Source organism: Phacochoerus africanus, chromosome 6 (assembly GCF_016906955.1).
Source record: "Phacochoerus africanus isolate WHEZ1 chromosome 6, ROS_Pafr_v1, whole genome shotgun sequence".
NCBI lineage: Eukaryota > Metazoa > Chordata > Mammalia > Artiodactyla > Suidae > Phacochoerus > Phacochoerus africanus.
In genome coordinates, this window is record NC_062549.1 from 124,049,049 (window position 1) to 124,064,923 (window position 15,875).

The 15,875-nt window shown below is 34.6% G+C and overlaps 1 protein-coding gene across 2 annotated transcripts in view; it reads right to left on the reverse strand.

Moving 5' to 3' along the window:
• Positions 1–15,875, reverse strand: part of FNBP1L (formin binding protein 1 like) — a 106,409-nt gene that overhangs the window by 9,605 nt on the left and 80,929 nt on the right. For both annotated transcript variants that reach the window (XM_047785278.1, XM_047785277.1), the window contains exons 7-10: positions 15,574–15,702; positions 13,629–13,775; positions 10,942–11,145; positions 1,600–1,709 (exon numbers count right to left, since the gene is read on the reverse strand). In XM_047785278.1, coding sequence (XP_047641234.1) covers positions 1,600–1,709; positions 10,942–11,145; positions 13,629–13,775; positions 15,574–15,702 — 590 coding nt within the window. The remainder of the gene's footprint in view (positions 1–1,599; positions 1,710–10,941; positions 11,146–13,628; positions 13,776–15,573; positions 15,703–15,875) is intronic.

Here is a 15,875-nt window from a genome sequence, read left to right on the forward strand (position 1 = left end):
GAATCGGCTGGATTGCAGTATTTCACTTATGGTTAAACACCCCATCACACTTGACGTACAATTATTAACAAAAAAACTTCAATCACTCTGGATGGACCTAGATTATCATACTAAGTAAAGTAAGCCAGACAGAGAAAGACAAACATCATGCATCAGTTACATGTGGAATCTAAAATATGATACAAATGAACTTATTTACAAAACAGAAACCAACTCACAGACATGGAAAAAAAACTTAGGGTTACCAAAAGGGAAGAGGGAGGGATAAATTAGGAGTTTGGGATTAGCAGATATAAACTACTACACATAAACAGATAAACAACAAGGTCCTACTGTATAGCACAGGGAACTACATTCAATATCCTATAATAAACCATAATGGAAAAGAATATGAAAATATGAAAAAGTGTATGTATATATGAAATATGAACCACTCTGCTGTACACAAATCAACTATAATTAAAAAAACAAAAAACAAAACCTGCTATCATTCATGTCAGAGTTTAAGCTCCAATTTTATCCTCAGTGTAACTACAGACAGTAGCTCACCAATCCACTAAAATAATCAGTGATTCATCATATATAAATCTTTATATTCATTAAAACAAAATTGAACTAAAAGAAACATTTATTTCATAAAATCGAGAAAAAAAAAAAAAAAAAAGGAGTTCCCACCGTGGCACAGCAGAAACAAATCTGATTAGGAACCATGGGGTTGCAGGTTCAATCCCTGGCCTCACTTGGTGGGTTAAGGATCTGGCATTGTGGAGAGCTGTGGTGTAGTGCACAGAGGCGGCTTGGATCTGGCGTTGCTGTGGCTCTGGTGCAGGCCGGCAGCTACAGCTCTGATTGGACCCCTAGCCTGGGAACCTCCACATGCCGCCAGTGCAAACCTAAAAAGACCAAAAAAAAAAAAAGGAAAGAAAAAAATTAAAGCCATGAGTGAAAAAAAATAATTTAGCCTCAGGTTTCTACTGAGCTCAATTTATACACCAAAGCAAAATAAAAATATATCAAAGTACACGAGGTAGTTGAGTGTTGGTGAAACTACCCTTGATAGTGTGTCATCCAACTATTTTGCAAATTATGGAAGGCACATATATATACTATTAGCATCCAATAAGTAAAAGAAACTCTCTAACACTTCATTTAAAAAAATGTGAGAGAGGAGTTCCATCATGGCTCAGTGGTTAACAAATCCCACTAGGAACCACGAGGTTGCGGGTTCAGCCCCTGGCCTCGCTCAGTGGGCCAGGGATCCGGCGTTGCCGTAGCTGTGGTGTAGGTTGCAGTTGTGGCTCGGATCCCAAGTTGCTGTGGTCCTGGCGTAGGCCGGCAGCCATAGCTCTGATTCGACCCCTAGCCTGGGAACCTCCATATGCCTCAGGTGCAGTCCTAGAAAAGGCAAAAAGCGAAGAAAAAAAAAATGTGAAAGAGCAACCACACAATTTTCCAAAGATTAAGAATATATTTTTCCCTCAAAAGTATTTCAATTTGGATGTGTAATTATTAAGCCTTTTAAGCATTAGATTGAAACACATCATTCAAAGTAGTCCCTAAAGGAATAATAATGGTAGAGAGGACTTAATGGGAAAGTACTTTTGGTCTGATTCTTTTTGTAGCTCTCTGTTAAGTTCATCAATGCGCTGCTGTAGTTTTTTACGTCTCTGTTCTGGTGGCAGATGACTGAAATCTTCTAGTGCTGGGCCCTGCAAAGAGAATCTAAATCATTATAAAAGACATTTTCACAGAATTTTATTTCTAATATATATCCAATATAAAGTAAGAATATATCTCAATTTGAAATTTTAACTTCAAAGTTTTCCTTTAAGAAAAGGAAAACTACAGACTGTATATTAATTAAAACAATTGTACTGAAGAAAGAGCTCACAGTCCAGTCAGTTTATAAAATCATGAAATAGAATTAAGTCAAAATATCTCCAGATACAGATAACTGGTAACTACCAGTATCACATTATATTCAGGCCTTGGCAGAGTTACAATAAATACAAATGAACCTTCTTACAGCCACAACAACAAAATGGAAACACATAACATTTCTCACCTATACAAAGTACTATTTTATATATAACATATTACACCACATTCCCAAATCAAATCCACTGCTGTGACAGGATATTACAAATGTTCAGACTGAAAATATGAAAAGTTTATATATTTAAGTAACTTACCTCATAAGAAAATCTAATTAATGAAATATATTTTAATGTCACACAGTCTCTGAATGATTATATTTATTAAACCATTCATTAGAACCAAAACACACTTGATCATTAAAAAATAAAAGGTAGAACTAACCACTGAGTGAAAATCTAAGTAGAAATTACATTCCAGAGAAATTTAGTTTCAATTACCCTTTATTTACAACCAAGTAACACATCTCAGTTGTTCCTGAAATAAAGATATAATCCAAAGAAAGATATAATCTGTCTTTAAGAAGGATGCTTGATGTCTAACATTTTTTAATGTTTTGATATTCAAAAACCTATACCATTTAAGAAAAAGTCCTAGTATTTAGATGTAAACTTCTAATTTAAATGATGTTCTTCTCCTCTTAAATGTTAATCATGACACTGTTACCTTAGTTATCTTATTAGAGATTTTGTTATCTTATTAGATCTTATTAGAGATTACACAACCAAGCCAATATTAGCAACTGATTCCAATTAACATGAGCACATATTATGTATGATTTTATATACTAAAAAATGATGAAAACTATCATTCTTCATTTTTTTTTCTTTTGGGGCCGCACCTGTGGCACATGGAAGCTGCCAGGCTAGGGGTCAAATCAGAACTGCACCACAGCCACAGCAATGCCAAATCTGAGCCATGTCTGCCACCAGCACCACAGCTCACAGTAAAACGCTGGATCCTTAACCCACTGAGCAGGGCCAGAGAAACCCGTGTCCTCATGGATACTAGTCGGGTTTGTTACTGCTAAGCCACAATGGGAACTCCTTTCTTTTTAAAAAGGGGATTTTAAGAATTTGCAAGTTCAATTTTTTTAAGTGTGGCTGAAATGAGCTCCCAAAACAAATGCATCCCAACACCTTGAACCATTTATGCCTACCTAAAACATATCTAAATAGCTTTATTTCACTATCTTTAAGAATGCTTCCCCTACTTTCAAAAGAGATAAAACTCATTTTTCAGATAAGCCATAATCAAATGTAACATTTAATTGATGACAAAAGTTTCTGCAAATGGCCTGAGAGCATTACATTCAACAAGCCTGCCTTAAAAAAAGAGGATATCTTGTCTAAATGGCTTTTGTTTTTTTAATCTACCAGTCACCAGAAATAATCTGTCAGTCAACCAAATCTGACCTAAATAAACAAATGGCAAAATTTCCTATAAGACACCTTTAAATTTAGTTGTCAGTTATCAATATAAGTTGTCAGATTCAATCTAATTGGGGGTACAAGTATAACAGTTTGAAAACCATTGTACTGTCTGTGCCAAAGACAAAACTTTCTAATTTACATTTTTAAAAATATTTCTGAAATTGTTGAAAAAAGTATTTAATGAAATGAAAAAATACAATCCAATATGGCTTTTTGGTAGTCTTATAACAAACTCACAATCATGCAAGTAAATCCTTCAGATTTCTACTTATCCTTAATCAAACTTTGTTCTCAAATTTATTAACAGTAGATAGCTAGAGACTTCCAGTTCAGATATCCCATTCTGACATTAAACCCTAGTCCTTAATAGAATATGAGAACTAAACTCTATTTCCTATGGCTGTAAAAAAGACTCAGACATTGAAAAGCATCTCTAATTACACGGGAATTCATAAAAGGCCAAACTGTTACGACTCTGAAAAAGACTGCTCTATTTTCCAAAAATGAGAATCTATGCAAGCACCCAACAATTTTTTATGTTAGGTTTTTACAATATAGTTCCATTAATTTGTTTGAAACATGTGTATAAAGGCGTATCACATACACCCATACCCACCCATGCACATACACAGTATTTAGATTTATGCTTTTATTCCTATTTGGTAGTACAGAATAAGAAAGCACTGACTCTAATGAAACTAGCATGAAATCTTTTTTTTTTTTAATTTTTTGGAAAATCTAATGATTTTTGTGATAAACTACCAATAAAATTTATATGATCTTTTTAAAGAATATTTGGAAAAAAACATTTTTAAATGGTTTTGTTTGGTTGGTTTTCGTCTTTTAGGGCCATATCTGTGGCACATGGAAGTTTCCAGGCAGGGGTCCAATTGAAGCTGCAGCAGCTGGCCTACGCCACAGCCACAAAAACCCCAAATCTGAGCTGCATCTGCAACTTAAACTGCAGCTCCGGACCCTTAACCCACTGAGCAAGGCCAGGGATCAAACCCACATCCTCACGGATACTAGTCGGATTTGTTACTGCTGAGCCACAATCAAAACTCAGAAAAATCATTTTTGTTTAATTTCCCTCGTAAAAACAAACTTTTGTTTTACCATGTTAACTTCTAAAATGATGTTTAACTCTAATTTTATTCTCTGTAACATGACAAAGACTCCACCTAATCCCAACAACACTTAAGAACTTGATGAGTTACAGTTAACCACATTATTTTTAAATTTTATGATATCAGAGAGGTACTGGCATGTGGTGGACTATGGATTAAATTATAAAAAGAAAAGACAAATACAAAGTTAACATGTGGGGATGAACCTTACCACTTGTTTTGAATTAAACAAAACAATGTTTTGTGATCATTTAATGTTGGCACAGTATATAGATCACCACATAAGGCTTACCATCTTCACCGACCACTGAATAGTTCAACGGAAAACAGAAAGAAATGGTATATTATTCACATGAAACCATAGTACAGAAGATGCAATAAGTTATACTTTTTTAACAATAAATATTAAATCAAGTACATTTCACAATCCAAACAATTATGCCAGAAAAAAAATTTTAACTACATTTTTGGGAAAGTAAATTACTCGCAAAAAAAAAAAAAAAATACACTGATGATAATGGGCAGATATTTTCTAAGTACAACTAAAACTCAAAAGTAAATAGCAATCATTCTGTCAGTAATCAAGTGTTTTCTCCTTTCAAAGAGAATGTTATATAAGTGGATTTCACTTAGACAGCTCTTCATTCCCTAAATACAATATTTGAAAAGCTGAATATAAAAGACCTAACATTGGCTATTTTAAAAGAAATCTCATACGTGGTATAAAAGAATGGAACACTCTTCCCAAAGCATTAAACAAAACACCATTTTCTGGATTTTTATATTCAAAAAATGTATGAATTTAAACATGTCATGGGGTAGGTAAGGGTAACATTTCTACTTTCATCTTAAGGTACTATTTTTAATGTACGGACACATTAGAAAACACATTGTTATCAAAATAATGAGTCACACAGATTCGAGTTTCCCATACATACTTCCGATACACACAAATATATGGGTTGAATTTTGCTTTGAAGACATAGCTTCTATTTTTCAGTTTTCATTCTGAAATCCATATGCTTGAAAAGCAACACTAAAGCACATAACTTCAATATTTAGAAAGTTGGTTAAAATGTATTCTTTCTGAAAATATGGAATGGCATAGCCAAAGAGTGCTCTTATACTGTGTACATTTATATATGCATAGGTATATATGACCCACATTCCGTTCCGTGGGCCACTAGGGTCCTGCAACTGGCATTGCATTTATCTAGCATCGCAACTAAGCAACTAAACACATGTGTACACGTGATATGCACACAAGCCTACACACACAAACACATTGTGAGCCATAACACGCAGTAGAGCTTTACAAAATTAATCTTTACATTCATTACATTTGTTTAGGAGTCCCTAAAAATTTTAATTGTCTGTTTTCTAACTCATGTTTTAGAGAATGTGGAGGACAACAGGCAGAATTTCACAAAAAATATATAGATCATAATAAATAGCTGACAAAAATATCTACCCCTTATCTCTGATGAATTTGCCATATATATTAATGGTTATGATGATAAGAAAAGGTGACATTTGCTATCCATTTTCTTCCAAAATTAAGCTTAACATTCTTTAGACTGTCAGTAGTTTCCAGGCACAAAAACCACAACTTATTTTGCTATGACAAAATTCCTGATAAGATTAGGTTTAAATTTTAAAAAGATATTTATGGTTTTCTGTAAGTATTATTAAAACAAAATCATATAGGGGACAAGAAACAAAATATGTAAAGTATTTGAATTTATCTTTTATGATAATTTCCACGAGCTAAATTCTTAGTCATACAAATTATTTTTTCAGTTTCTGTATCAATATGTTTTAGAGAAAACATTAAGATAACTATAACTGAAATACAAATGTTTCAGTTTTTAGCTAACCTAGTTTTACTACCAATTAGAAAATAAATTTACAGTTCATCATTCTTAGATTTGGGGATATAAAAACTCAAGTTCTTTGTAATATATTAGAAAATATATTGTGTCTTTTTTTAGGTAATCCAGGTCCAAAAGAGAAATACTATACCATCAATGGCAATTTTCATATCTCTATAACTGGAAAATTTCACATAACTATTGGATCTTAATAAATATACCAGGAAGCTAAAAAAGAAATCAGGCAATTAAAATTATTAGGTATATTTAATTTTAAAATAGGAAAATCCTGAGAACTATATCCTGGATAAATAAAAGCTTACAAAAATTACTCCAGGAGTCTCTAGGCTCGTGAATAACTTAGACAGAAAACAGACTTGTTACTGCTAGATAAATACACTTCCCCAAAAAGAGGCGTACGCAGTATGCTCCAATAAAGTAGTGAGAGAGTTAAAATTATCCATTTCTCTATTAGGAAGTTAAGTGTGAATGTGCATCAAATATCTATTAATGGTTAGATGTTGATGTCACAAAAGCAAAGTATAGACCCTCATTCCTCGGAAAGGATCTACCAGTACCAGCATCAAATTCAAAGACATTGGTCCAAAATAGCATTTCTCATATCCTTAAAGATACTGGGAACTATATACACTAGGTTTTCTTAAGAATGAAAGAAAAATAATTACAATTTTTTAGAAAAGCCTAATGAGGGTTTTGGAAAAAAATGACAAATCTAGTTCAAGAGTTTGTGATTTGAATGGTACAACTCACCAGCTTCAAGAAACCTTGATACTTCGCAAGTTTAATGGACCTACATGTAAATCCATGAAAAAACACATAAACTGGCTTCTTAAAGCTTATCTTCTTCTTTCTGGATGTTTCTATATTGAGAAAATTCTTATGTGTAAAGAAAAGGTAGCTTTAAATTACCAAAAACCAATTAAAATAGAAACTTCTCATTGCCAGGGTAAAACTTTACTTCCGGCTCTATTCTCCAGTATCTAGGAGGTTTCTCTGTCACATTTTCTACCTTGCATGTTGCTTTTTTCCTTTGCATGATAACTAATAATAAAAATGGGATCATTCTCGCCTTCTGGAACTGGACCCCCGCCCAGTGTACTAATATTTAAAATTAAAGCAGTGTGTGGAAATACAATAAATAATGACATGACTACACAGATACTCTTAGGCTCTATAAATATCAAATTCTACCTAGGGATTTATTCAATAAGAATGAAGATGTCACACATCTAAGCTTCTCTCTCCAGGGCTCACAGTTCTAACTGCCCAAACTTTTTTCACAGAATTAAATTTACTTCTTAGCTCCATGACTACGCTGTATAGGGTACTGTCACCGGGCCTGAGTGATTACAAAAAATATGGCTACTAAATAGTAATTTCTCATGATTTATCTTACAGCATAATATTTAATCAAGTCTAAATCATCACAGAGAAGAAAGATAGGAATTCATTCTACCCTCACAACTTAGGCAACAGAACCCCAAATATGATTTCTTAAATAAAGTCTTTCAAACAAATGATAAAAGCTTTTAAAGGTGAGTCTGTAGTGCCTGTAGGTATAATACTGATTCATTCACAGGGACTTTTCAAAACATCCTGAATTAACCTATAATATCACCCACATACAGAATTAAGTAAGGGAGATGCAAAGAAGTTTGTGTCAGGGAAAAACGAAGCCCCGGAAGGAATGTAATACACTAGGACATTTCTGCTGCGCTGCTTACATCAAGTCTGTCGTATTGTTTTAATGGAAATGTAAATAATAACGTAACCTTGCCCTGAATTAATATATCTTGCACATGTGGTCAAAAGAGAAACCCAACTCAAGCAATGTGAAGACAGAAAGGGCTACAAAAAGAAAAACATGCAGGCTAGACAGAGAAGGAAAGAGAAGAGAAGAAATAAATGAAAGGGAGAGAAGAGGGAAAGGAACAGAGAAATGGGGGAGAAGCCGGAGAGGGAGGAAAAGAGGGGGACTGCGAGGAAGTGTGAGTCCAGGAGTGTATGTACTGCTGTTAATGACAAGACTGCCTATGACAATCACAGACTCTGAGTTCTATCTGTGGGTCATTACATCTGTATGTTTTTCATATACCCAAACAAATGCTCATATAGATCTCCTAAATGTATCTAAATTATGGGCTATGAATATTACAAACATGCCCTTAAAATCAGATCATAAACAAGAGAAATTAGCCTAACAATGAAGTAACAATAATTTATCAGTAGTATTAACAGTTGTTGCTTAAAAAAAAAAAAAAAGCTTTATATTTCCTTTTTACTATTCTAAAACTTTTCATTTGCAGGGTATCGTTAAAGTAAATGCCGAAGATTAGCCTATTGAAAAAACTAAAGAAAAATATGATAAAAAAATACTTTAAGAAAACAAATTCCATGTAACAACTACTCAATGATATCTAATATTTTCATAGGCTTTACAATTTACAAAATACTTTCTAATATATTATCTTAATTTGATCTATAATCTTGATGTTTAACATGCTTATCATTGAGTTTTTTAATTTAACTATTGGAAATTGTTTTATGCTTCTGAAAGTAGGGTAATTCAAATTGAAATTGAATTTGATTTTTTTTGCCAATAAAATAATACTTTATAAATTTGCAGAAGTCATCATTAGTGACAAATTATTACATGAGTAACTCCAGTGACAAATTACTGAAAGTCTTAAAAATGTAAATACATTACAAGACAATGGTGGACATATGACTTCACATAAACAAAAAAAATAGCTCGTATGACTGTACCCAGCACCCTCTTTATAATACCATTATTCTTTTATGGTTGAGCATTGCAAATGCTATAAAGAGGAGTTGTTTTAACTTGTGGGCAGCTATACTTAATTCTGTGGTGTTTTCAACTACATGTTTAGAGGAGAGAGCCTTATAATGAGGGTGGAGAGTATTAAAAGCCACACTACACACACAATAGGCCATCATGCATTTTAACCCAGTATTAAACTTACCCCTCTTTTGAGACTTCTGAAAGAAGGAATTCTGGGCTTCCCTGTTTTTATTTCATTCATACAATAATGCACGGGCTCAATGGAGAATGTGAGAAACTGGGACCCATTAGGAGTACTGGATGTGAATAAACTAGTAGGGGTTAAGGGTGGGGACTGTGGCTAATACGGAAATAAAGAAAGGAATCAATAAGCCAAATGTGCATAGCTTTTTTTCCTAAATGAAAATTCTACTTTTGGCAATATACTTTTCACAAAATATATTTCAGTTTTCTACAAAAATATTATAAGAAAGTTAACATAGTTTTGCTAAAACTGTCATTTTAAAAAGTCACATTTACTTTTAAAAATGTACCATTTCATTTGATCACTTTTTTTACAAGCTAACAGATTAGAGTATACAAATTATAATGTTAGAGCAATATGACCTAAATAAAAATGTTCTCTTCTGATTTCTAGAATATTAGCTCCACCTAGTTATATTTAAGCTATACTTGTCAAAGACAAAGGCGGCATCTACAGTTAAAGTTATCTAAATAGGCAATGTCTGTTAAAATAAAATATTAAAACTGTAACTGATTATTATCACGAATAGGCAAAATATTTTCACTACATTTGTGGCTTTTCTCTTGGACTGTTTCTAGTTCATCTTTATTACATCTCCTTCAAAAAAAAAAAAAAAATCAGTATTCCTTGTTCTCCTAAGCTTTCCTAGCTACTTTGATCTGACTTAAAACAGTCTCACCTCTCAACTTCTCAACTGGACAATATTATGAAAAGCATGAATAAAGCTTGGGCTAATTATAACTGTGCTTTAAAAGATGTTTATAGGTATATTATAATGAGTTAAAGTTTATCTACATTCATATGTCAGGATCAAAAAAATTAATTATAATAATCATGCATACTTTAACAAAGACAGCACCACCAGATTTAAAGTACATATCTAGTCTCCTACTGAAAGGACGCTATTATAATCACTAAACTGATCATAAGATTAAGCACCCATCTATTCTATTTGTTCATCTGCTGAGCTAAATTTATCTATTTAAAATAAAAGCACATCAAAAGATGGGTTTCAACAAAATTTAAGAGAGATTATCTTAGTATACTAGACATTTTTTAAACATCAAATAATCACACACAGCGAGCCCTTCCCTTTAAATATTTACATAGACAATAAAAATAACTTTATTAGCATGATCTATAAGAGCTAATTTGACATTCATTATTGCTGTGGTCAATTATTCCAATTGAAAATTGGAGTTTTAGTGATCTTATAATCAGATCACAATGCTTCCTTAAAAATTTAAGTTGAAACTACAAAGAAATGAAATTTCAAAAGCATACAATTTATTAACAACTTATTTAATATTTTTACTCATAATTAAGTGGCAGTCAAATGTTAAATCCAGAAATAATTTTTACTATTAAGGTACAAAATTCTATGTTTCTACTAAGTGAAAAGTTAACTGAATCATTCAAGTCAAAATATTTATTCTCTGCTAATAGTATATCAATACCTATGCCACTTGAAATGACATACTAAAACAAATTATCAGCATAATTTTACCTTTGGCTTCTTTCCAAAGAGCCACAACTTGCCCTTGGCCTTTCCTACTGTGGTTTTGGCATCCACCTTCCCACTTTCCTGCTTGGACGCACTGATAGTCCCATCAGAAATGGTTCTGTAAATGTGCTGACTGTAATCTTCAAACGGAAAGTCTCCTGGAGGCTCAAATCCAGACTTGAAGGAGTCCACTACCATCTGAGAGTCCTATACACAAGAAACATTTTTAAAACCATTTGCTCATAATACCATATTAGCTTTCAAAACTGCAACCTGTTGGGTTGTGGGATGGAAATTCCTGTGAAACTGGATTGTATGATCATTGTACAACTACAGGTGTGATAAATTCACTGAGTAATAAAAAAAAATAATTAAAAGAAAACAAAACAAAACTGCAACCTGCTGCAAGAAAACAAGTAAAAATTTAAAGAAATAATGCTACAATAATTCTTAAAGGCTTAAAGTGAATAATTTCTTCCTGTGAATATGCAATAAACCCTTTTTTTTTTTTTGGCCACATGCACAACATGTGAAAGATTCCAGGCCAGCAAGAGAACTTACACGACAGCAGTGACTCAAGCCATGGCAGTGACAACACCAGACCCTTAACTCGTTGTGCCAAAAGGAAACTCCAACCCTAAATATTTTAATCTCCCTAGAAAAACACTTGTTTACAAATTATGTTTATTAATTCATAGTATTCGTGAATTTATTCACACCATAGGTTTAACCCACCGAAATTCATCTTCAGACTAGTTTGCTGATATGTAAGATCTAACTAAGGAGTTCCCATCGTGGCGCAGTGGTTAACGAATCTGACTAGGAACCATGAGGTTGCGGATTCGGTCCCTGCCCTTGCTCAGTGGGTTAACAATCTGGCATTGCCGTGAGCTGTGGTGTAGGTTGCAGACGCGGCTCAGATCCCGTGTTGCTGTGGCTCTGGTGTAGGCCAGTGGCTACAGCTCCAATTTGACCCCTAGCCTGGGAACCTCCATATGCCACGGGAGTGGCCCAAAGAAATAGCAAAAAGACAAAAAAAAAGATCTGACAAAAAGAATATAGGAAGAGGTTATTCTCATGTAGAAATTCTAAGTTTTAAAGGAAAAACCTTTTCTGCTTTACAGAATGTCTACAAAGGTGACCCTGAAACAGAGGAAAGTGCATGTGACTGTAAAAGAGTAAGAGACGAGCAGGGAAAGCATAAGTATCATGTACTAAAGACATTCTTGGGAATGTGAATAAGGCAACGAAGAAAATTCTAATAGTACTGAGTGCAAAAACTAAGTTCAGTACCACTCAAAACGTTACAACTCACCTAAGCATTATGTATTGGTTTCAGACATACACACCTCTACCTGAATGTCCTACTGACACCTTAAACGCATTACTTTCAGAGTACTTTATTTCTATAAACTCTTCCCCCCACCCCAACCACCTCTCCTCTTTTATTCCCTATTTCTATTAACAGTACATTTTGCCTATCATTTAGTCAAAAGTCACCCTTAAGTCATATCTTACTTTTTTTGTCACTAACTGCCCCCTCCCCAACACACACACACCAATCGAAGGGTAGTAAGAGTGAGAGAGGAGGCGGGACCTGACTACAGTGGTAAGCTGGGATCCAGCCATAATAAAATATAAGTGTATGTTTGAATTCCCAACTAAAGAACCCCCCGAATCCTCTTTTCTTTTTTAAATTTAAGTCAGATTTCTGTTACAGGTAAGATCCTCACCAACACAAATCCACCTTGCCATGAAGACTAAAATATGTAGTACATATCTGGCACTCCCTAAATACTGGTTCTCTCTTCTCGTGCTCTTCCCTCAGAGTCTCAGTTTCCGTTAACTTCAGTTTCTTGATCATTAAATCAACATTTACTGATGAGTTTCCTTGTGGCTCAGAGAGTTACAAACCTGACTAGTATCCATAAGGATGTGGCTTTCCCTGGCCTCACTCAGTGGGTTAAGGATCCAGAATTGCCATGAGCTGTGGTGCAGGTCACAGATGTGGCTCAGATCCTGAGTTGCTGTGGCTGTGACATAGGCCAGCAGCTGCAGCTCTGATTCAAACCCTAGCCTGGGAACCTCCATGTGCTGCAGGTGCAGCCCTAAAAAAGCAAACAAACAAACAAAAAACAAAAAAACAAAAACAAGTCAGGAAAAAAAACCACATTTATTGAGAAATGACCGGTAAGAACTTTCCTAGACTTTAATGAAGATATAACGTGATGAGGCTGATTTTCTCAAGAGGAGCAAGACTGTGCTGTTCCTTCTACTCATAATTTATAACACTCTCTTCTCATGCGCCATCATTCCATATACTATCCATGCTCCAAAATCCAACTCAAGTGCTACCTCCTGTGTTACAAGGAACTCATACAACTCTAAATACAACCATTTCCTTCTGTAAACTTTCACCAGACAAATGGTCTAACATAATTTGCAACGTACAGTTCACAGGTTAGTTATACTCTTAGAGTAGAACTGAAAATTAGTGGGGAAAGGAAAGAGACAGGTTAATTAGCATCATTCTAAATACTGAAACCCTTAGAGCCCAAAGAAGTAATCCATTGCCAGACTTAAATAATATAACTTAGAATCAACTATCCATCAATTACGCCCCCTTTTCCAAATCATTTCACTAACTTAAAGCAAAATATATTATTCAAATATGATTATAAAGCACTTACTCTTCTTTCATCAACTGATTTTGCCGCAAGAATCATTCCTTCCAAACACTTTGATATGATAGGAATAACTTTGCGTTCTGAGTCTGCAAATCCTCTGTAACACTCACTGAGTTTAATAGTCCTTCGTTCATCCATTTCTTGTAGTTGCTAATAATTAGGAATTAAAAAAAAGGAAAACTGAATTTTCTTTTCATTTTGAAACAAACTCCTTTAGGAAAAAAAAACCCCACATTCTACCCTAATTATTTACCTTGTTGTAAATACCTTTTAACAAGTGCTACAGACTTAAAGTACTTAAAACTTGAGGCCTGTTAAATAGCAAAAAAAAAAAAAAAGAATAAACAAACAAAAATCCAGGCTGTGAGTATAGCCTAAACTGAGGTGACAGCAGTTTTCGAGCCCTCTAAGGGACCTCCTGTGGGCTGCCAGCTCTCCGCCTCAACCTCCCCTTCTATGTTTTCAGGCAGAGCAGCTACTGTTCTTTATGCTTCCAGGAAAAGTTTCATTTGAAAACAGAATTCTGACACTTTTTCCCCTTCCTAAGCATCTGGACTTAGTGGACTACCACACACACAAGTACAAGACTTCTAAATCCTTGAGTTAGTTCATAACATTGTTAAGATCTGACTGGACCAAGAATCAGTTGACCGCGTACCAAAAGACCCAGACCTACGGCAGTCTACAGCTCGGAGTGACTAACAAAAGGCTGGGGACACAAGAGCAAAAGTAGGAGCCACAAGGCCAACGTGGCACATGTATGGAAGCCCCACAATTCAAACATTCATTGGCACATGCCACTCAAAATTATGCCAGGACACATGAAGTCAAATAACTTAGAGGCATTTTTTGACATTTCCTACTTGTCAACAATGATCTTTCTTCTCGGAAGCAAGTGTCTGTTCAGGTCACCTAATTCCCATTCACTTCATATGTTTTCCCCTTTAATTACTTCCCAAAGCCTGAGAATTTATCTTCAGACCTGCATTTTCATAAAATAGTTGCTCCCAGCATTACAAAGTGGCAGGACTGCTCCAAAGCGAGGTCCAAACAAAAGCATGAAGCTCCAAAACACAAAAGCAGCGGGCTGTTGTGTTAACGTCCCTTCCAAATATGAAGGCCAGGGAGTAAGCTGAGAAGGGCACCAGAGATTGAGCACAGGCAGACTAGAGTCTCTGGATTAAAGGACTGAAATCTGAGGCCCTCTCTGGTCCACCACCTTTCATTAGGCTTCCTTTGTACTTCTAATGTGCCTTACGGGGGCGGGGCGGGCGGATTTGGACTGACACTTTTCACATAAGCTCTGGTCTCGCAGGTACTACTGCTTTCAACACTGTTTCACTAAATCCCTTTTCTCTAATTTCTCTTCTTTCTAGAATAAGCAGTAACATATTTTAACCCTCATGTAAATTCTGGGATCTTTACCTGAGAGCTGTTTGGCACATGCTTTCATCAAATGACGACAGATGGGATTTATAAGGCCCAGTTACAGTTATGATCTGGCAGCTAGGAAGATGGGCAGGCAAAAACCAGGCTAGCAAATGCATTTAAGATTTACTTCTGCCATCTGGACTAATGCCAATGATTCTACATTATGGTGTCAAAAAGCTACACACCACCTCTAGATGTGCAGACTACCATCTACAATTCCAATGAACTGTCCCATCTTCTAGTAATTAATGATATAGTATGAAAATTTATGCAGAAAATGTCATGGTTTAGTGAACTGTTTAATACACTAATAATAAATCTGTAGAAAAATTTGTGATTTCAAAGTTAGAAAAAGTTTACTTTTCACATCTATAATCATAAAGAAATTTCTCATCACCAATCTTGATGACTAGTGAATCCAGAAACATTTGGATTGATGCCTGAAATTTTAAAGTTTTACATTTAAAGACTAGCTCAATATCTAAAATTAGGTTAATTTCATATCTTTATATTTTACCTTGTAAATCTGAGGAATCACTACGTAGAAATGTTTGTGCTGCTCTCCATTAAAGTTCTGTAACTGTGCAGCATATTCATTCTTATTTTCATCAGCCATATGTGTACGCAGATTCAACTGCTGTTTAGCCTAGACACAAATGGGTCGAAATCATTAACAATGAGAACACGAGCAAAAAAAAAAAATCACAGCTAATTCACTTTTCTAGAAGCTACACTAAAACTGGACTTTTTCTAATTATTGATATTGTTTAAATTAAAGGAGATGCTTAGAGATCTTATGCAATATTCCCTTTCTTTTAC